Source organism: Mustela nivalis, assembly GCF_964662115.1.
Source record: "Mustela nivalis genome assembly, chromosome: 1".
NCBI classification, from domain to species: domain Eukaryota; kingdom Metazoa; phylum Chordata; class Mammalia; order Carnivora; family Mustelidae; genus Mustela; species Mustela nivalis.
In genome coordinates, this window is record NC_139020.1 from 112,439,475 (window position 1) to 112,462,249 (window position 22,775).

Consider the following 22,775-nt stretch of genomic DNA (forward strand, 5'->3'; position numbering starts at 1 on the left):
AGAGATGATAGATGAGAGAGAATACATGATTTCAGGAGTCATGGGGGTTGTTGTTTTGCATCACATTGATTTTTAGTTTGGCCAAATATAGAAGTCTATATTCAAAATACTTTTTCAGAACGGTAAAGGCATTGGTACATTTTTTTCTAGAATCCTTTGTTACTAATATAGACTCTCAGGACAATCTGATTTTTGTGTTTTTGTAGGTATTCTGCTTTTCCCTTCACAGGAGCTTTCAGGATCTTGGCCTTATCTTTAATTACTCAAGGCTTTGTCCTTGAGAAAGGTATGGGTCACCCCCACCCAAATCTGGCTTGGTACTAGTGGGCCTTTCCATTAAAAAGATTCTTTCTTTAGTTCTTTGGTTTTATTTTCTTCCTTCCATTTTTCCTCCTTTTTTTTTTTTTTTTATTGACTCCTGTTAGATGAATTGGTCTTCTTAGGTTGATCCTGTATGTCCATGATTTGCAAAATATGATCTGTGCTTATCATATTTTAAAAAAAAATAGTAGGCATATGCCACAAATGTGCATATACACACTTATTTTTGAATTACATATATCTCTGTATTACTTTATTATTTACATTATAATTCTACCCTAACATAATCTTGAAAGATGAGATCCAAAAAAACACTGTATTTAGAAGCGTTGGTACTTTTTCCTGAATCCCAGTGAGTTATTTTGTGTATCCTTTGAAACACATTCCACACACACCCCACTTTGGATACCAATTCTCTGAGTCACTTTTTTCTCAGGGTTTCCACCTTTTTTCTTTATGTTCTAAGTTCCCAGGAGTTTCCTTAATACATTTTTTGGTGTTGCTGTTCTTTTTTTTTTTTTCTTAATGTGCTATTACAGCTTTAATTTCCATGAATTCCTTTCAAGCCTGTATTACACTCTTAAACATATGTTTAATTCAATAAACTTTATAAGAGCATCTTAGCAGTAGGACTCCTTGGGTCTTGAGTTTATCTAATTTGGATATATATTTGGATTAACTCCTTTTTTGAAAAAAGCAAACAACTTTTGAGGGATACAGTGTACTCATTGATACATTAGTAGAGGTTAGTGCGGTTAATGTTGAAATGACATTTGTTGAGTACTTACTCTATGGTCATTGCTAGGTTCTTTCACCTTTTGTTTTGTTTTTGCTGTTGTCCCAATTACATATGTTCATTCAGTGAATTTATTAAGCATCTACTACTTGTGAAGCACTGGGCTGGGCTTTAGAAATACAGTGAGAAGCAAAACAGGACCACCCTGGCTTTATGAAGACTGCAGTTTACTGGTAGAGACAAATATTAATCCAATAATTACACTATTATTTAATACCAATTTTATGTGCACTGAAGAAGCTAAGAAAAGTATCAAGGGACTCAAATTAGAATGTAGGTCCAGGAGAAGAGTGACTGCTGAGGTGAAACCATTTGTGACCAGAGTTAACAGGAGTAATGGGAGTTAAGTAGGTAAAAGAGTTTGTCTAGGCACAGTGGGTATCAGGGCCTTGAGGTGGGAAGGAGTATGGCACAGTCAAGGAGCTAGATGAAAACTGGTCTGGGTGGAGCTGGGAGGTGAGAGGGAGAGAGGCAGGACCAGACCATGGAGAGTTTGGATTTTATTCTGAGTGTAGGAGGAGGCATTGAGATTTATGCAGGTGAATGACAGTGATCAGATTCACATTTCAGAAGAGTGCTCTGATTGTGCTGTGGAGAACACCGCAGTCAGGACTGCTAACAGCAGCCCAGGTAAGGAACCCTGGTAGTGGAGACGGGAGAAATGGAAGCTTCGAGATCTGTGTTGGAAGTAGAACTTGAGGATGAGGAAGGTATCAAGAATGAGCCCCAAGCCTGTGGCTTGTGCAACTGCCAGACAGATGTTTTTGCCATTTCCTGATACAGGAAGTATTAGAGAGGGTCTGGGTTTGAGGGGAGGGAGGAAAGATACCATGAATTTGAATTTGGACATTTGGGATACTTTTAGATATCTAAGGGGTGGTGTTCAGTAGGCAGTTGGACACAAGGCTCTGGAACTTAACTATTTGTATTAGATGTAGAAGTTTGGAGAAACATGAATATGTATATGGTAATTGAGGAAATGAGTATGTAAGATTAGCAAGGAAGAGTGAATAGAATGAGAAGAAAAGTGACTTTACATCGGAGTCCCATGCTCCCAGCATTTAAAAGGTAGTTGGGAAGGGGTGCCTCGGTGGCTCAGTTGGTTGAGCATCTGATTCTTGATTTTGGCTGGAGGGGTGGTCTCTGGGTCCTAGGATCAAGCCCATGTTGGGCTGTGCACTCACTGGGGAGTCTGCTTGGGATTCTCTTTCCCTCTCCCTCTGCCCCTTACCCTCCATGCCCACAAGCTGTCTGTCTTTCTAAAATAAATAAATCCAAAAAAGGGGGGAAGGGGTAGTTGGGGAAGAGGTGGCCTGAAAAAGAGTTGTCAGTGAGTGGGGTAAAGCTAGTGACTGTTGGTATAAAGGAGTTCCTGCAAGGAGGGGTCAGATATTGCTGAGAGAGAGAAAATGAGAATTGAAAAAATAAATGCCCATTGGAAGGCATCAGGACATTCAGTAAGGGCTGTTTCAGTGAAGTGATACAAATGGAAATCAGGTTGGTTTGGCTTTTAATAGAATAGCTAGAGCAGGGAACTGGAGGTTTTTTTCCATCTCTTCTTTAAACTGAGAGAGACTTGACTAGTGATTCCTAAATAGGGAATTCAGAGGAAACAGAGGGAGTTGCCTTTGAAGGGAAGAGGAGTACTTACTGTAATCTTACAGGACTCAGGGTTCAGGGCTCCAGGAATTCAGAGGGAGCAGCTAGAGGAGGGTGGGCGTAGATACAATAGGAAGCAAGGAAGCAACAGCATGTCTCCTTCAGATGGCTTCCATTTTCTCCAGAAAATTGCAGGAAGTATAGGAGAATATGGGAGGGTAGAGGAGTGGGGAGAACATCCGAAATGGTCCTAGCAGAGAGTGGAAGAATGGATTGTTAAACAAAGTAGGATTGTCAAGCATTCTTGGAGCCAAGGTGAGATGTGTGTCCAGTAGGTGCAGTTTTCTTCAGTAGTGCTTCATTCCATTGGTACAGGCTTAAAGTGATAAGGTTCATCTAGGGTTTGCATTTTGCCAGACAAGTGTAACAAAAAGCCAGAGGGCAATTGAGTTTAGAGTATTTGTAAAAGAGTCGTTGAAACTGTGAACTATGAACTATGAACTATTTATAAGGTGGGTAAGGAGGTAAATAGATAAGGTAGAGACTAATAGGTTAAGAAGAAGATAGAAGGATCCATGACTTGGTTCTTCCAGTAAGATCAAAGATGGTTGTAGTGAAGGGGTGAAGGGGATTATGGTCTGAGAAGAAGATAACTTAGATTAGTGAGTATTGACAATATAACTCTGATGTAGCTATTATCCCATTTTAACAGATTTTTTAAAACAGCCTTTGGCAAGTTCATAATTTGCCCTTGACTGCACAAAACTAAGCAGTGAAACTATAATGGAACCAAAGTTTATCTGGCTCAAAACACTGAGTGGCTGTAAGAAGAGAGCTAAAAGAAGTTTGAGCTAAATATTATGGAACCGTGGGCTACTCGCCCCACCCAGTTGGTTAGGCTCTTGATTTTTTTTTTTTTTTTTAATATCTGTAAGTGGCAAAAATGTCAGGATTACTGTTTGCTTCTTCCCTTGATTCCCATGTCAGTTCATCATTCTGGTATCTGTCTTTCCTTTTTCAGTGCTGCCACCTCAGCTCACTCTAGCTTGTTCCCCTATATCTGCACAACTGATATACAGTCACCTTATCACTCCCCAAATTACCAAAAGCTGGGTGGCTTCAACAGTAAACATTTATTTCTCACAGTTATTGGTGCTGAGAGCTCCAGGATCAAAGTGCCAGCATATTTGGTGTATGGTGAGGACTCTCTTCCTGGCTTATAGACAGGCATCATCTTTTTGTGACCTCACAAGAAAGAGAGGGGACAGAGAGATATATGCCATTTATTTCCTTATAAAGGCACCAGTCCCAACACAGGGGCTCCGTGTCCATGACCACATACAAAGCAAATTACTTCCCAAAGGCCTCACCTCCAAATACTTCATGTTGAGAATTAGGCTTCCATATATAAATTGGGGGAGGACACAAATATTCAGATGGTTGCACATTGCTTTTAGTATCTTCTTTCATTACTCTTTAATTAATTTATTCTACTCAGAAACTTTCCATCAGGTGCCTTATATACAGTTAATGATTTTTCCTTAGTTTCTATCCCTGGGCTGTCTCAGGATCCTGAGACCTAGAGGAGAGGCCAAAGAATAGGTATTCTAAGCTGTTGGAATTTTTGTGCTTAAAAGCAGGGTTTGCATTCATTTTGTTTTCCAGTTTTATTGACAGCGAATAGCAGTTAATAAAAGAAGTAAACGAGAGGACAGGCTCTGGAGTCCCAGCTCTTGGGTTTGAATCGTATCTGTGTGGACATGGGCCAGTTATTTATGTGTGTGTGCCACCTTTTCCTCATTGGTAGGATGGAGGTAATACTGGCATTTTCACCATAGGATTTTTAGCAGAATTAAAGGAGGTAGTGCATGCTGCATGCAGCAGTGCCTGGCGTGTAATAAATGGTTAGTAAAAGGGAGGTGCGGTCCGACATAGTGGGTTTGAACACATGCCCGCAGGTGTGTTTTCTCTTGTGCATATTGCTCTTTTTTTTTTTTTTTTTTCCTTTGCACTATTACCCAGTCTGATCTTTGTCCCATGCTTTTTTTTTTTTTTAGTGAGGTCTGCCAGTCCTTAGTGAAACATAGCTCTGGAATCAAAGGAAGCTTACCGCTACAAAAACTGCATCTGGTTTCACGAAGCATTTATCATTCACATCATCCTACCTTAAAGCTTCAAAGACCCCAATTCAGGACGTCATTTCATCAGTTCTCCTCTTTAACTAACCTTCCCTTACGTAAATTGAAACTTTCTCCAATTAAATATGGCTACCAGCCACGCAGGAATTTTTGGCCAGCGAGATTAGCTGCAAGACTCTTAAAACTTCGCTATCTCATACTAGGATCTGCTGTTGGGGGTGGCTATACAGCCAAAAAGGTGAGTCATTTCCATTGCTTTTTCAGTTATTTTAGCATGATTATTTGAAGGGTTTATAACACAAATCATTTTTCTTTAGTGCAATAGACTGTAATTTGATATTTAAAAATGTAGTGTGTATCTCTACCATGTGCTAAGTTGTTTTAATGATGCCAATAGAAAACTGCTCTCTGAATCTTGGTTATACTTATAAGAGATCGGAATGGCCCTAATGGAAGGAGCATTGGGCTGGAGTGAGGTCACCTAGGTTTGATTTTCAGCTTGCCACTTAGTAGCTCAGACAAGAAAGTAGGTAGCATGCTAACACAACCACTTTTGGGCAGCTTTGAGAGTAGAGTCAATGTGTCCTGACCCCTGGCTTGTCTTCTGTTCTACAGTATTGTTTAAAGCCAAATCATGAAACCTGTTTGAAATAAGACTGTCTTTTGAATTTTTACATTTTCCATATTTTGTAAAGGAACATTTACATATTTTATATGCTGGCCAACTAATTTATTTTTAGAAGAGCCAAGGCTACTTTTGTTTCTAAAATATTTGAACATAATACATCATTTTTGGTAGATTAGCATGTTTTAATTAGATAAATTAAGGTAGTTTTTCTCTATTTTTGTATGACATTCAGAGCATTTGATTGGCATACTTTCTTTTCTTTTAGACTTTTGATCAGTGGAAAGATATGATACCTGACCTTAGTGACTATAAATGGATTGTGCCTGACATCGTGTGGGAAATTGATGAGTATATTGATTTAGGTCTGTATCATCAACATTAAAACATGTTTCTTGGTTGTGTCTTTAGGAAAGAGAAATAGTGGTATTGAGATTTTCTTAACTCATGAGCTTACTGTGTAGCAGTTTTATTTGAATGATAGACATAACAGAATATCAGAGAAAAAATTGTTAGGAAAAAAAAATAATGCCCTCACCCATCACTCACATTTTCTTTTAGTTGTAGCTAATCTGTGTGTGTGTTAATATTTTAGAGCCATAGTGAACATACGCTTTCATTTTTTATCTTTTGCTAACTAATAGATTGTCAGCTAAGCAGCCTTCTAGACATCACTTTCAGTGTTTTGTATTATTACCCAGAACAGATTCACCGTGACCTACCTAACTAGTTAATTTTGACTAGCTCCCTTGTTTACCTCCACTTGTAACCAGGTCCCTTAAAGTCTGCTATGTGTCCAGAGTAATTTCTCCCCATAGTCAGCCACTGTTCCCCTTTTTCTATAATGGGTAAATGAGAAAACAGTATATTTGATAATTTTGATTGCCAAGATTAAGCTGAGTAGTTAAAAAAAATTTTTTTTGAATGAAATTATTTTCCTCAGCCTCTTTTTTTTTAGACTCTGTCTAATTTCTTAGCCTAGGTGTATATGGAGGTAGAATTAACCTCTCTGTTTTTACTCACACGGCATTTCCTTAAAGAGAAAACTGTGTTGCATTGACAGAGGAACCTGCAGGAATTTGAAGTATTCTTTGAGTATTTTTCCAATCTTCATGTGGAGAACTTTCGACTTTGATATATTTGCCACAGTGTGGGGCTGAGGGCCTGAATTCTGAAGCTGGCGTGGCTAGGCTTGAAGCCTGACTCCCCACTTGTTCACTGTGTGCGCAGGTCCAGCTGCTTAACCTCTGTGGCTCAGTCCCTCACCTGTAAAGTGGAGTTGATGATAACTGTTCTGTAGGGTTGCTATGAAGACTAAACAGGTGAATGCTTTTTATAGCACTAGAACAATATCTGACATATATCCTTATTTTGAGAATATTTATGTGTTTTGGTCTTCTGCAGAGAAGATAAGCCTATCCTATAAATTCAGAAGATACTGTAAAGTTGTAAACTAAAGTAAATACTCTGACCATTTTTTAAATGAAGCTAGCAAAAATAAAACCAAAGCGTGCTTTGGGCTCTTAGTTATTTCTAAGTGGTAACAAGTGTGACTTTTCTGAAAGTCTGTGAAAGGACAGAGAAAAGTAATGGAACTCTGTTTCTGAGCTTGAACTGAGAGTTCATTACTTTTTTTGAGTTTGGACCAGGTGTTACAGGAGGCGTTTTTCTCTTTTTTTCTTTTATTTTTGGCCTCTTCACTGTGACTTTCTCCTTAAAACTACCTCTGATTCCAATACAGTGTTAACCTTGTTAATTTCCTGCTTGTTTTAAGGCATTTAACTTATAGATCAAAGCTGTCCATCTAAGCCAGACATTGGTGAGTCTTTTTAAACAAATTTCATGGCTCATGGAATATCCTCAGAATTACACATTGTTTCAGATACATGTAGCAGTTGTGGTTGTAATAGGGAGAAAAATGCAAAAAATATTTTAATTTAAATTTATATATGACACTTATGTGTGGTGTTATTTAAATTTTATAAATGTTTTAATAGTGAAATTCTTATTTTGAGAATTTTTTTTTTGTCTTCTCCAGAGAAAATTAGAAAAGCACTTCCTAATTCAGAGGACCTTGCAAAATTGGCACCTGACTTTGATAAGATTGTTGAAAGCCTCAGCTTATTGAAGGACTTTTTCACCACAGGTAAGGAAGGACCTATTTGATCTCACTTAAAATGTCAGAAACCCAGGAGGAAAAGTACTGAGATATATTCATTGTTGATTCCTGCCTTTTAAATGAAAACAGTTAGTACAAATGAAAAACAGGTTTTTGAAAAAAGGACACACAAAGTTTTGGTGCTCATTGGTTTTAAATTTTGGTTAGTGCAACAAAAATGAAAATTTGTAAGAGTTTAAACATACTTGGCTTTAATCAATGAGGGAAAAAGTATTTCTTGTACCTGACAAGTAGATGAGACTTCCTATGTGCTTGCTTTTCATAATTGGTTAGACCCAATTTGGTGATTTTAAGACAAACTTAATTATGATGGACCATAATGAGTAGAATTTATTGAGGTTAATCCTGTTGTATTTGCCCAATTCATGCCCTATCATGATATAACTCTGAGATCTCAGACATACTTGTTTGCTCATTCCTGTCAAATTTTACATTTCTATTTCCCCTTTTGCTGGTTTTTCACAGGTCACAAATTGGTTAGTGAAGTCATAGGAGCTTCTGACCTACTTCTCTTGTTAGGTGTGTAAACAGACATTTTTGCTGACCTTAACATGCCTTTTAAATGCTTCTAATAAACTAGTTGCAAATAAAATTTCAGACCAAATTTATGCTGCTTATGCTGAATTTTAAAACTCCAGAACTATATTGGGCAAATTCTTTACCTTACAGGAGAAAATAATGAAATAATTATTTTGCAGTAAAACTAAAATTCCCAAGTATGTATCTATAAGATTAAAATTATTACTGCTTAACCAAAATATTTTTTCAACATATCACTTGATATGATTGTTTCTGATAATTGAAATGAAAAGTAATTTTAGTTTGTCTCATCTGCCCTGTCACAGTTGACATTTTAAATTTATTTTGTTACTATCTGTGGTCAGTAATGGCAGTGATAAATGGCTGAGCTGTAAGTACTCTCATGGAAAATAATCCTTATCAAATATTGTCTTCTTTTTTTTTTTAATTGAAATTTTCAGTGGAATTTTAAAAACACATCCTATAATACTCAAAAGGGGTTTTTTTGGTTTTGGGGGGGGGGGTTTGCATAGGTTACCAGTATGTTCCCTAAAATAGGAATAGCTTTTATTTTTCAAAAAAGTGATTTTTTCTCTAAAAATCTACTTGCCTTTAAAGTAAGTTGGAATTTGGACTTTTGACAGCAATGGAGAATTTAAAGGACTGCATTATTTATCTTTAAGGTTCACCGGGAGAAACAGCATTTAGAGCAACAGATCATGGATCTGAAAGTGACAAGCATTATAGAAAGGTAAGTACAAAGGAGAATTTATCACATCAGTAGTCCTGAAAGAGATAAAATAGTTTTTACCCACCTAGAAGATTTGACAGCAGTAATATCTGAGGAGCAAATATAAAAACATCTAAGTAGAGATGTTTTTAATCTTGGTACAAAGTGAAGGTACTGTGTGACAGTTCTGGAAATATTGGAGAAGGCCATTTCCTTCAAATATGCTCTATGAAATACTAGTTACAAGCATTGTTTTCAACAAAGGGCTTTATTGTTAAATATGTATAGGAAAAGCTGATTAAGTAATATAAGCAGGCTTTTCTTTTCCCTAGGACTTCTCGACCTTAATATACTTGTTGTGCATTGTGAATCCCAGGAGAAGTCAAAGTGTACGGAGTCGTCCAGATTTATTTAGCAACAGAACCTTTTTCCATGAAATACATTCTAGGGACTACTGTTTTCATGGCATATACTTTGGGGAAATATTAAGGGAATAGGAAATGGGCCGTTAGAGGATAAATTGATTCTCTCACATTAACAGTTAACAACTGTGTATGGATTTATTTCAGTTATGTCAATTTCAGTACTTGTGTTAAAATCCATACGAATATTTGGGAGAGCTACTGATATAAAATAACATATGCATTGCTCTTTATTTATATTCATATGTTAACCTGACATTCTCTTAGTCTTCATTTTTTTCATCCTTTGTAATTAGTGACATAACTGATTCCTTGGAAGTTTTTCTGAAATAATATTTATATAAACAGATACCTAAAAAAGATATTTAATGAACATTTCAGAATTAAATATGGAATATGTAACTTTTATATTGAAGATTACTATGGTTTTTATAAATTGAAGGGAAATTAATTTTATGTTTATTTGGAAGGCAGAAAGAAAATAATTGCTGTGTGTAGGTTTCCATCTTTTCTCCTTGTCCTTTAACTTTGAACTTTTTATACGATATTCCAAGTTTGAATTCTAGTATTTCAAAAGACTTTTCTCTTGCCTTTTGACTAGATCTTTCGGAGAAAACATTTTAAAATGTGTGTATATATGTGTGTGTGTGTATAAGTGTATTTGCCTTTTAACTTGATCTTGTTTGATACCTTTTCCATTGGCATTTTAACAAAAGGAACACCCTTGACTATTCATGCTACTGGGGAGAAAAGTTTTAATAGCAATTAGCCTATTATGCAAAGCTTATTTTGAGCCAAGGCCTTGTCCCTTAATGCAGGTAGACTTAATATGCAGACAACAGCTAATCTAAGGAGGGGGTAGGAACCTCTCTTACTGGATTAGTAGTGTAGTTTTAGAGTGATGAGGCCTTGTTGCCTAGATCATTTAGGGCAGGTCCACATCTTTGCTCTTCTCTGGTATGGCCAACAAGGATTGCTTTGGTAAATGAAAAACCTGTTTCAGGGTCTAACTCAGATAATCTCCTTAAAATCCTGCTAAGATGCTTAACGAATAATTGGTAAGTGATCAGGAGCTTTGCAGTACAGAAGAAGCAAAAGAATGGATCCCTAGGAATATAATTATAGTCTTCAGATGATATTTTACACAATAGACATAAAAGTAAATTTACTGCTTTATTTTATAAAATAAATTTATAAATAATTTACCTTCGCTTGAAGGTAAATGTTCTCATCTACTATTTCCTTTTAACTTCTTCATAACTTATGGGGATTATCTTTCCCATTAAAAGCTCAGCAATTAATATTACTAAGTCTAGAGTTGTAATTAAGCTACTTTCATTACGGTTTAAATTAATTGTAGCAAATGCTAGTATAAGAATTTATTATACAGGAAAAGTATTTCCAGCCTCAACTAGTGGTTTTGAATTTTGTTAATATGCAACATTATGGGTTTCAAGGCTTGGTTGGTACTTACCTATGATACGCTTACCTATAAGAGCCCCAGATCGAAATTGGTATTCAGAGTTTGAAGCAGTCATGTCTTAGCTTAATGGTTGTCTGTGTTGTACCAAAATTTCTTGCCAGACTTAGACGACAAATGTAAAATTTAAACTACAAATGTAAAAGTAAATGTGAATCAATTATTTTTTAAAGTAGTGAAACATTTCTACAGCTAGAACTAGAAAAGAGATTTGTCCTTTCTAATAGAACACAGGGGCACCTGGGTGGCTCAGTCCATGGAATGTGCCACTGAGTTTCAGCTGGGGTTGTGATCTCCCCATCCTGAGATGGGGCCCTATATGGGGGGTCCCCACTCAGCAGGGAGTCTGTTTCCCTCTGCCTCTCCCCCTACTCATGCACATACACTCTCTTTCTCTCTCCCCCTCACCCTAAAATAAATAAATAAATTTAGAAAGAACAGGAACAGGTAGGACCTTTCAAAATCAATTGAAGTGAAAATGATGGAGTTGAGAGAATACAGATTCAGATTGTTGGACTTGAGTTAGACAGAATGAATAGCACAATGAACTGATTACCTGTGGCGCCCGGTCTGGGGTCACTAGACTTTTAAGTACTCTGGAAAGTTGTAATTGAGGTCTACCAAAAGTCTACAAAAGTGAAAAGCATGTATTTCTGCATGATGCTGCACAGGCTAACTAAATATCAAGTTTCTTTGACTTTGCATGGATTTATATCCATTCTGTTTATGGACAGTAGTTACTTACATCATTTGACCAGAAGTTGTGATACATATTACCAAATTTAAAAAATGGAAAAATACTAAAACCACTTTTCAATAAATGGTGTTAGTCAGAAATTTTAGAATTTGTATCCACTGAAGAGAAATATTAGAGCCCTTGATGTCAACTGAATAATATCCTTGAGACCTGGAGACCTTCAGAACTACTTGAAGGAAAATTGAGAATTGAAGTGATGAGCCTTTTTTAGTGAATAATTTGCAAATCTGCAGATTTCTATATATCAGTCACAACATAGATAGGTGACAAGATCATTTAGTGAATCTCCTTTTTTTGGATTCAGTAAGACTGTCTGTGACTAGTGAAAACTAGCTTGCTAAATGACAGTTATTTTCTGTGCTTTTGTTTTATCATGTTTTTGATTGGTCAGAAACATCTCACAGAAGAAGCAGTATGGTCATTCTGAAGGTTACAGACACATTTATAATTTACAGGAAATATTTGAAGGACCTTTTAAAAGTCTAAATCATGAAGAATGGGGATACTGTTTTAAGTATAATTATTAGGTAGTAATTAATGTTCTTCCTTTTCACATATTGCTCTAATTCTTATTTTTGTGGCTTTACTTCTGTTGTACCTTCCAGCTGAAATCTCTCTTCCCTTTTCTGCCAAATTTTTTCTCATCCTTAAAGCCTTGCTCTGTTGTCCTTTTTAATGAAACCTTGCATAATTATTTTAGTATAGTTTAGAGTATAGTTAGAGTATAGTTAACTATACTCTTAACACTGAAAACGGTTGCCAGCTAAAACATTATTTACTTCTGCTTGCATTCTATCATAAAATCTCTATCCTCAGAACACCTAGGATAATACTGAGCTTTTAGCAAAATTGAGTGATTGATTTAACACCGTAAAAGAGATGCTAATTGAAGTATATAAATTTCATTTAATGCCAACAAGTAGGCCACAAAATTTTATATAATATGTGTTCGCTCTGATCACATGTGAATTTTCCTTGGCCTTTGGTATTTGGCAGCTACTGGGGAGCATAGGAATACAAAAGTAGTACCAATGCTTGGTAACTATAATGAAACAGCACTGCTTAAGTGGGATTTATGTTTCTTGGATTCCTCGGGCAGCAAATAATGCACTCACTGTGGCAAAATGAAATTCCCACCACCAGCATCATCAAGCAATCACAGATCAGTAAACTTAAGTTTCCTGAGCTGCTAACTGGCAACAACTAGAGTAGGTTAGAATCTTAGCTAGGAAGCCAACCCACTTGCGCACCAGAGTACAGTAGTTAGGAAGCAGAGGGATCAGAGGAAGAAAAGCAGGGAAGATCTACATGAAGAGAAATGGAATGGCAAAACAGGCAATCCTATTTTATTCTTTCATAAGCACACTGTCCTTTTACATCGTTTAAGAAACATTAAGTACATATTTTGTATTTAATACTATTTTTTGGTAACAATTTAGAACAAAGGAGATTTGTAGGAATTGTAATATAATATATAATATAATATAATATAACATAATATAATATAATAACTATCCATAACAGACTGATTTATTCATCTCTTAAAAATGATCAGTTGTAGAAATTGTCTAACTAGTAAAATAGGAAATGATATGTCTGAATAGAAGCAGGTTAAATAATCCAAATGGAAAGACATATTTCCTTCTGATATCCATTAATAGACATTTTTCCATTGACCATAAATACCTTGAACAGTACTATGTATTACTGGGAGGGGGAAAAATAGTTGTTTTTAGCTAATCAAATAGAATTATTCAAATTTTGAAAAGTAGTTTAATGCATACCAGTATTTTTTGAATGAAAGGGAAAAGAAGTCTTCACTTTCATAAAGTTCTTTTCTAGACCCAAGTTACTTTTAAAACTAATAAAGCAGAGGTTAGCACTTTTCCATAAAGGTTTAGATAGTGAATATTTTAGGTTTGTAGGCCCAAAGGTCTTTGTGGACTACTCAGCCAGTCCACCTTCTTAGTGATTCAGAATGCCTTCTGGTGTATTGTAGTATTACCATTTTCTTCTTTTAAATGTGGATTAAATCGGATGGAATCAAGGCTACTTTGTAAATAGACCGTCATTGCAATAAGACAGTATCAGGCACAGATTTTGTAGTCACACTGCCTGCGTTCAGATCCCGTCCTGCTTGCTTTCTGAGCTATGTGATCTTGGTTGGACAAGATCGAACTCTGAGTTGCTGGTCTCCTCTCCTGTAAAGTGCAGACCCCCTGCTTGATAGGGCTGTTTTATGTATAGCCCTTTAGCACAAGATCTGCACATAATAAAACTAAACAAATACTGCCTATTAGGGTGATGATGATTACCTTACATTTTTAATCACTGTATGAGTTTATCACCTATTAATATTATTTGATGACTTTTCTCCCCTTTTCTTAATTTCTGAGGAGTCTGTTCTGGGGATTATGAAAAATGGGAAAATAGATTATGGGGTTGATGTATAGCTTACTGACAGAATATACATTTTTTTGAAAAGCCATTTTGGATTTTTATACTAGAAACTTCGTGTGCATCATTATTATTAGGTAAAAGTGGTCATAATTCGATTCACTGAAGGAGCAAACATGTGCCAGGCTTTTCCTTAGGTGTCAGCTGTAACACATCTCAAGTGTCAGGTTTTATTCTAGGTGGTGGGTATGCAAACAGTTTAAGGGCCTAGCTCTGCTATGAATTTTTAAAATGCTGTTATAAATACAGTATTTTAAATGTATTCATATATGAATGACTTCTAAATTTAAGATTATTTAAAATCTTTCCTATCAAAAGGAAAGACTTTAAGGTTTTCACAGCATTTTTGGCTGATGTTTTGGTTTCTAGAGTTATCGCTGATTTTCTTGATCTAATAATTTAAAAACCTGACAATTCTATAGAAATATGAGACTGTGGGAGTTGCAGTATCAAATTGACAATAACTAAGAGATGTTTAGAGAGCATATCATCTGTAAATAACTATCATCTGTAAATAACTATTGTTATTTACATTATTTTTATATGTAATGTGTACGATTTTAACATAATTACGTGCTATTTCTTGATGGAAAATGTCCGAGGTTGGGAAAATATTTATTGAACAAAATATATTTTGTCCATTTGTAGCCACATTTCTTTCCCTTCCTTATTCCACATGGCCTTAGCTCAGAAGCTGTAGTTAGGGTGAGATTTGATGCCCCAATGTGAATAACAGTAACTTCCTTTAGTCATGTAACATAGTGTAAGTAGTTTTTTCCGTGTCTAATTCTTGTTTTCTTCCTAGTCTTTTTAGGAGGTAACAGTTAATTTCAGCTACCTTCACAAACTTGGAAGTAACAAACTTGGAAGGAAAGTGAGGTGTCACTAGAAAGAGGGTGTTTGCTTATAATATAATAGATATTAAGTATTTACCGTATAATTTATATAGAGATATATATGGATTTGGGAGGGTATTTAAGCTATAGGTAAAAAGGAATCGTGTGCCTGGTAGACTACTAGACAGTTAAGAAATGTGGAATATTTGCTTACTGCTTTGACATTATATAAGTTAGAGTATTGGTGGTATGTTAATCAAACCACAGGTACACTATTGTATAAGCCAACACAAGAAACCTGTAAAAGGATATTATTTTGAGACATCTAAACATTTAGATGATGAGAAGTGATTATAGTAGATGACTAAATTAATAAAAATAAGTTGGATTACTCTTTTTTCTGCTTCATGAGAAACAGTCATACAAAAAAAATGAAAAAATGACAGGTGATGAGGGGAATGAGGAGGACAGTGAGAGTAGTTGGTTGGCATTGTCTTTTCTTTATAGATCTATCCATGACCATAGAAGTGTTCATTTAGAAGAGTTATCTCTAAAGACAGCCACAGGTTTTTGTAAATACATTTTGTACTGTTGAATTTGGAAACAGATGTTGACAGTTCAGTTATGTCACCTGCCATTTTGATGTTCTCTCGCTTGTCACACAGAAGTTTCAACTAATTTCATCCTTTGATGTATAGTAAATCAACCAGTTTCATTACTGTTGGCGCAGCCTAATGTATTCAGTCTAAGAATCAGACAAAAATCTCCCAAATTATATGCTAATACTTTTCCTTAATTTAAAATGCCTTACTGTTTGTATTTTTTTCTTTTCTGGGAAAATTTTATTTATAGTAGAAGTCTTTGGGTTATATAAAGTTTAAGCCTCTGGATGAGTCTGCTAGTTAAAATTTTGAATGTAATGTTAATCAGCATTTTAGGAAACTTTCTAGTTGTATTATTTAAAATATAATATTTGGACAATTATTTTAAAAAACTCTGAAGCTATTTGAAACTGCCAATTTAGATTATTTTAATGAGTTTAGTTTTCCTAACTCTTATTTTTATAATGTGGTAAAAATTGAGCCCATTATTCTCCCAGAACACTGTTCTTGTACAAATTAGTGACCTCATTCACTGAAATTTTACCCTTTTTTGGGTGTCTAATTGAAAAAATATTAGGCTTGTGACATTGTCAATTCTTAGTTGTTTTTTCTCCCACATCTCTTGAGGTCTTTTATCTGATAGGCCAGCAGTTAAAAATACTGTACAGAAAATAACATGTATTGAGTACCAATCCACATGTAAATACATTGTGATAAAAATTGTACCAGTTAACATTTCACGATTATTAAATGGAATGAATTTTAAACATAGGAATGCTGTTTGTGTTGTATATGGGTAACTGGGTTTTGTTTCATTTTGAATTTTCAGAATAACTGTATTATCTCCAAATCTGAGTTTTGTGTTTTTATAGTACTTTTGCTTTAGTAATTGATAGATTTTTACCTATGTTCTTAGAAGCTGCTTTTACTGAATGTCAGAGCAGCTCATAAAAAATGAAAATTCAGTCGAACTACTTACTTTATGTAGTATAAAGTTAAAACAGTGCCTCAAACATCATTCTTTAACTTGGAAAGAGATCCTAAATTGTAGTCATATAAGCTTGTGTGAGAAGGTATATAGAATATATGAATTAATGTAAAACTGTGATTAACTTGATGCTTAGAAACTCAAATTAATAGTTTTGAGGGGCTGTAATCTTAAACTGAAGTCATTAGATAGCAAGGAAAAAATACTTAATAATAATTTAGTAATTAAATAAGCTACTATATATACTCCAGTCTTGTGAAAATTATGGTTGAGAATTAAATGATTTTTTCCCCTTTTGATTCAAGTGAGGAGCATATACTAGTTCATATTGGCAATTCAAAAATAAGCGTTGAAGTAATAAGTTGTTAACGACAAGCCACTTCCCTTGAGCATTCCAGTTAGTCTAGGTTTTACTGTATCTTAATATTATATGTCTCGCTCATTTTATTCAGCTGACAGTCACATTGCTTTTCACTTTTTAAACTCTGCTGTTTTATATTTCTGACAGATCTAGTTTTAGTGAGGGGGGAAAATGGAAATGCAGTATAGAGCCCTATTATATAGCGGCTCGAGAGGTACAGAAATGCATTTCCATTTTTGTTAGAAGCTATCCATTCTTCCCTAACTTACACCTGTTCCTTGCTTGTGCCCTTTGGTTTAACATTGTTCTCCTCCCCAATTTTCCTCTTCTCCTCATTGTAAACTCATGGCAGGGTCTGCTTGGTGAGCTCATTCTCTTACAACAGCAAATTCAAGAGCATGAAGAGGAAGCACGCAGAGCCGCTGGCCAATATAGCACGAGCTATGTCCAACAGAAGCGCAAGGTGATGGATGATTTAAGGGGGCTACTGATGTGTTCACACTAACCGGCTATTGCTGCCAGGATCCTGTCACCTTAATCTGTTTGTGGACTCCAGTGATGGGAAATTATTTTTAACAAAGTAAAAATATAAAAGACACCTAATACAAATATGTAACTTTCCTGGAGTGGATTAATAAACCCAAAATATTAAACATAGGAATTTGTTTTCTGAAACTGAGATTCTCTGTGAGGGTCCATGGATTTGTATTTAGAGAAGAACTATGAATTGTGGTTCACTTGGTCCAGTTACTGTATGGAGGCACCCCAGTTTGTAGCCAGCTTGTCTGTGGTTCACCCAAGTTTTCATTCCTAAAATGTAAAGGATTACTGTGGATGGCCACTATTTAAATTATCTAAAGAATGAAATTTACTTGTTTTAGTAAAATGGGTTAGCAGAAAACATGGCTACTTCTTGTAGAAGAAAATATTCTGGTATAAATTTTGGGCAAAATTATTCAAATACACCCTGATAAACTCATTGATTATTTCCACAGTCATCAGTGAAGTTAGCACAAATAAATTTTCACCTTGGACTACTGAAGGATTGAACATTGGAAATTTGATATGATTCAGGTCCTAAAGAAGAGATTCTAATAAAAGTTGGCATAAATCTGTACAAATGTTTGGTTATAGGTGTAATTAAGAAGTCCTTAAAAAAATGCTTTTGGCTGTTAATGATCCCGTGGTGTAGATCCCAAGGTTAATGTTCTGAAAAGACTTGAGTCAAAATGAAAGGAATGTAATGACTTCAGAGTTACTTCTGAGATCTTGACATCAGCTTAATTAGGTTACATTTATTAGATCAGGAAAGTTTTAAAAGTGGTATGTAAGTTTTACTCAGGAAAAGATTCAGCCATTTAATTAGCTTCCTATAGGTTCTGGTTTGAAGTCAACCAATATTGTAATGATTTAATTACAACCAATATTGTAATGATTTAATGAAGTTTTGCTTACTAACCTTATTACCTCATTTGGTGATGGGTAATACTTGAGAGTACTCCTCACAGTTTCATTTATCTTTTCAGTGTCATTTCCTGACTTTTCTCAATTCCATGGCTGTGGAATCAACTCTTATATATTTAACTTTCAGTGAATGAACAACATAGGTAGAAATTGAAAATAAATTATTTTCCTATTTGATTAAGTTAAAGTAGATGCCTTAAACCAAAAAGGACTTATTTTAAGTGGTGCTTTAGCATTCTCTGCTCTGTATGTCTTTGAAGTGCCATAAATAGTCTCACAAATTGGATGCTTAAGCCGAGCCATCTGTTTCTTGGGTTTGTTACACAATGAAGGGAAGGAGTTACTATGTTCTGGTATGTTAGAAATATGAAGAGCTCTACTTACAATTTCTTGTTTTCTCATAATGGTAAAATAATTTGAAATGAACCCCACAGATCTGCCATCCTTAGATTCTAAGATATGGCTTAAGATTATCGATACACTTTTGAATCAGATGATTAAAGGGATCTTAGTAGTGAATAATGTTAATTTTCTACATTGCTCAAGGTTGGTGTTCATTTGAGGCCTACTTTACTAGGCTGCTTTCAGGTTTAGAAATCTCATTTCTATTTCTGATGTCATCAGATTGTCCATGTAACCCTTTATTTTGCATTATCCCCATTTGTAAAACAGTAGCTGGCAGGATTGCACCTCCGTGTGTGTGGCTTATTGAGGCATACTCAGTAGAGTACCAAACAGTCTGGCCCACTCCGGAGTTACACCATGCAAAAGGAAATGGAACTTCAAGAACAATTCACGCTCTTCTGTAATGACATCATTCCCTATCTGTCCTGAAAGATCATTTCCTTACTTCACCTTCCCCTGTTTCTCCCTATGGTAGGGACACAGGTGATGTTTCAGCCCTTCACTGTCCTCATGATCTGAACCCCAGTTCATGAGATTTGTGTCATTCCTCTAAACATTTGAGGTTTTCTTGAGGTGCAAAACCACAGCTTTTTGTTGCATTTTAATCATTCTTCCTCCCTTATCTTCTTGAAAATGTAGGTAGGCCTTAACTTCTTTATATCTTATTAGTAGCAGCTAATAAACTGTCCCTATAGCTCATGCAGAGACAGTAGATTCAAACTGCCTTTGGTAGTTCTGCCTCCTATGAATACATAACATATGTGGAAATGTTTACGAGTCCTTTACCTATGTATTTTGGTATTTCAGAATGGCCACAATGGCTTAGTAGGAAGAAACACTTAAAATATGAAACTCAGGCTTGGTTTTGTGAGGAGCTAGTAAAGGTTTTTCTTTTTCAGCTTTAGCTTGTTTCTGCGGAGGATTCCGCTCTTTCTCCATCAGTTTCACAGCCCTGGAATTGTAGAAAAGCTCTGGTTTCAAGACCATTGATACCCATTTCTGTCAGGGTGAGTTTTAAATTAATTTCATAATGCAAACTGAATATATTGAGCAACGGGACAAGAACTTAACTCTTGTCATAAGTGGCAGAACTGTACCAGCGACGTGCGTCAACATTAAATATTAAATATACCCAGAACATTAAATATACAACATTAAATATACCCAGAATAGGTGACAGGTGAAAAGTCAGATGTGCTGTTCCCTTAAGAAAATACGGAAAAGTATCTTCTCATTTCTTTAATATTTACTTCAGAAACCTAAATGTTTTCATCTTATTTACCAGAAAATATTAGGTCTTATTCTTGACTCCCACCATAACTCCTGTCTTAATATAATGTTAATTTTGATATTCCATTAAACTGAGCAGATAGGAAGCATAGTGATAAGTCTGTGCATGAGTTATGCCTAACACTTGTGCCAAAAGGCAAATGATAAACCTAAAGACTCCTAAAAATACAAATTTATAAAAATCTGAAGTCACTGCTACTAAATACTAATGTTAGCATAAAGATTGTAATTAATAGCTTAATAACCTTGTATCATTTTAACTTACCCTTTTTATGTTATCAAATTACCAAGTTAACCTTCTGTAGACCTTGGTTTACAGTAAGCATTCAAACTGTTTTGGTGTAATTATATTAGTTACTTAATTATTGTCCCAGATGTAGAGTACTAGTGGATTTTTCTGTTATAATTTAGGGTATATTGCATGAAGCCATTAATACTCACATTCAAAACTAAAACAGTTTATACTAACACTGCTTATATATTTCATACTAATTAGCTGCAGTCAGATGAGTTTTTAATGAAACAGTTACTTTTTAAAATGAATTGGGAATTTAATCAACATAGCACAGTTTTTATGAGTGCATTATTATAGTATGATGGCATGCCATATGAAAACAATATGAAATTATTTATTTCTCCATCAGTCTTCAAGATTTTGTTCTTCCGGTTGTTGGTGCCTTCCCAACTTGTTTGTTTCCTCACATTTTAGGAGACTATTAATAATTCTTGTCCATTTTACACAAACGCAGTCAAATGAAAAAGCTTTTCTCCATAAGTCTGCTTGCTATACAAGAATGAGAAAACAGTAATACTGAGTTTGTTTTATATTATCTTTTCTTCTAATTACTGAATCATATTTGCAGAGATTTTTAGGCATAGGCTTTTAAGGAAAAAACAGTATGTTCATAGCAAGCGTTGCCATTTTTATTTAAAAGAAGTTTGGGGAATGTTTTGAGAAACTATTTGGAAAGAGGAATTAAAACCTCAAAATACATTTTTATTGTGTGGATAAGAGTTATTAATATCTATCTCAATAAATAAATCACTTAAAATTTTCTCATATGTAGTTGCTACCATAATGCCTTGATTGCTTAAATAACTATTGAATGATGGTGAACAAGGACTTATATGAATTTCACCTTGAGTTTTGTGTCCTATGAAATCAAGTCATGTTTATGAATTTTGATTATCAGGAATTAGATAATTATTTTGAAAGACTGAGTATGACAACTTCTGCACCTCACCAAGGAGTCAAAGAGCAGTTATATGGATTTGTCATAAATGACATCATTTTAATAAAATTGATCAGTTGTTTTATATTTTGAATTATACTGTGACTAGAGCCTGTTAATGCAATAAAGTTCTTTGTTGTTTTGGATATTTTATTTTAGAACTGTTAGCATTAGTAACAATTGGAAGTAGTTTCTACAAGAGCGATAGATTTTATCCTACTTTTGTTTTATGTTTAAATCAATTTTAGTTGCCTTACTCAATTTTATTGCTACTGATGCATTCACTCTGTTGTGGGTTAGCAGATCTTGCACTGGAATTGAATTTAAAAACAAGCATCTGGCTCTACTTAAAGCTCTGAAAATACAAGTTGTTCTTTGATTTATTAAATACTTCTCTACTTACAGAACAGAAATGGGTAATAGATGCTTAACATATACACTGTGACTAGTGAATTTTTTCAGTAACTATAAATGATAACATGCATCTAAGTTCCCAAAACACATTTCTGGAGGTGTCAGTGCTCTTTTTCTCCAAGCATCCAAATGCCTAAGGCAGAATATAAAACAACCTATGAAAACTATAGTAACTGTATATACTGATCTCTTATTTTTTTAACGAGCCCTTCATCAGAAATGACTAGAATAGTGTCTGGAATAGGATTGCTTTTTAAGGCTATTAATATAGTTAAAAATTTTTGATAAGCAATTTTAGTGTTGAATACAGATTTTTTTACTTTATTAAATCATGTAACTTAAAATGTGCTTTGATTAAATATGCATATAAAGTCAATAATTTTTAAAAATACTTCTCAAAAAATTTAACTTACTGTACATTTTATGTAAATCTATTTCTACTGAAATAAAGTTAATTTATTTTAAATATCTAGGTGACAGACAAAGAGAAAATTGACCAGCTTCAAGAAGAACTTCTGCATACTCAGGTAATTCTAATTCTGATGAATAGAAAGAACCAGGGACTTGAGGGGCACCTGGGTCTCTCAGTGGTTAAGCATCTGCCTTCATCTCCGGTCATGACCCCAGGACTCTGGGATCAAGCCCCACAGCAGGCTGCCTGCTTCTTCCTCTGCCTGCCACTCTGCTTGGCTCTCTCTCTTTCTCTCTCTCTATCAAATAAATAAAATCTTAAAAAAAGAAAAAAGAACAAGGGACTTTATCTTATACTTAAGTTTGATAATGGAATTTTTTTAAGAGAGCAAAATTTGGAGTGATTTGATGATACAATCTTATTATAAATAGATGTAAAAATGCAAAAGTAAGTTAAGAAATAAAGAATAAAAAAGAAACTTGGTAAGTGTGCTTTACTCATATGTGTAAAAACATAGCTGAGTGAACCTTGTACTTCTAATTTTAATGAAAAACTGCTGTGGAAAAAAAAAGTGGGGGAAAGTGACTTGTTCTTACATAGACCTATGCTTGCATTTTTATATAGATAGGCTGATAATTCAAGTCATTTAGTAGGCTGATTTAAGTCTACCATAGTTCTAATCATCCCTCAGTATCTTTTTCCTTTACTTCTCTAACCCCAAAATGAATCAGATAATGGCTTTTCTAAA

At 34.8% G+C, this 22,775-nt stretch overlaps 1 protein-coding gene across 5 annotated transcripts in view; it reads left to right on the forward strand.

Moving 5' to 3' along the window:
• OPA1 (OPA1 mitochondrial dynamin like GTPase) overlaps positions 1-22,775 on the forward strand; it is an 89,785-nt gene that overhangs the window by 1,897 nt on the left and 65,113 nt on the right. For 2 of the 5 annotated variants that reach the window (XM_082685800.1, XM_082685796.1), the window contains exons 2-8: positions 4,774-5,092; positions 5,748-5,844; positions 7,518-7,625; positions 8,124-8,177; positions 8,861-8,928; positions 17,163-17,273; positions 22,089-22,142. In XM_082685800.1, the coding sequence (XP_082541926.1) occupies positions 4,774-5,092; positions 5,748-5,844; positions 7,518-7,625; positions 8,124-8,177; positions 8,861-8,928; positions 17,163-17,273; positions 22,089-22,142 (811 nt within the window). The remainder of the gene's footprint in view (positions 1-4,773; positions 5,093-5,747; positions 5,845-7,517; positions 7,626-8,123; positions 8,178-8,860; positions 8,929-17,162; positions 17,274-22,088; positions 22,143-22,775) is intronic. The other 3 variants (XM_082685797.1, XM_082685798.1, XM_082685799.1) reach the window with 3 other exon arrangements.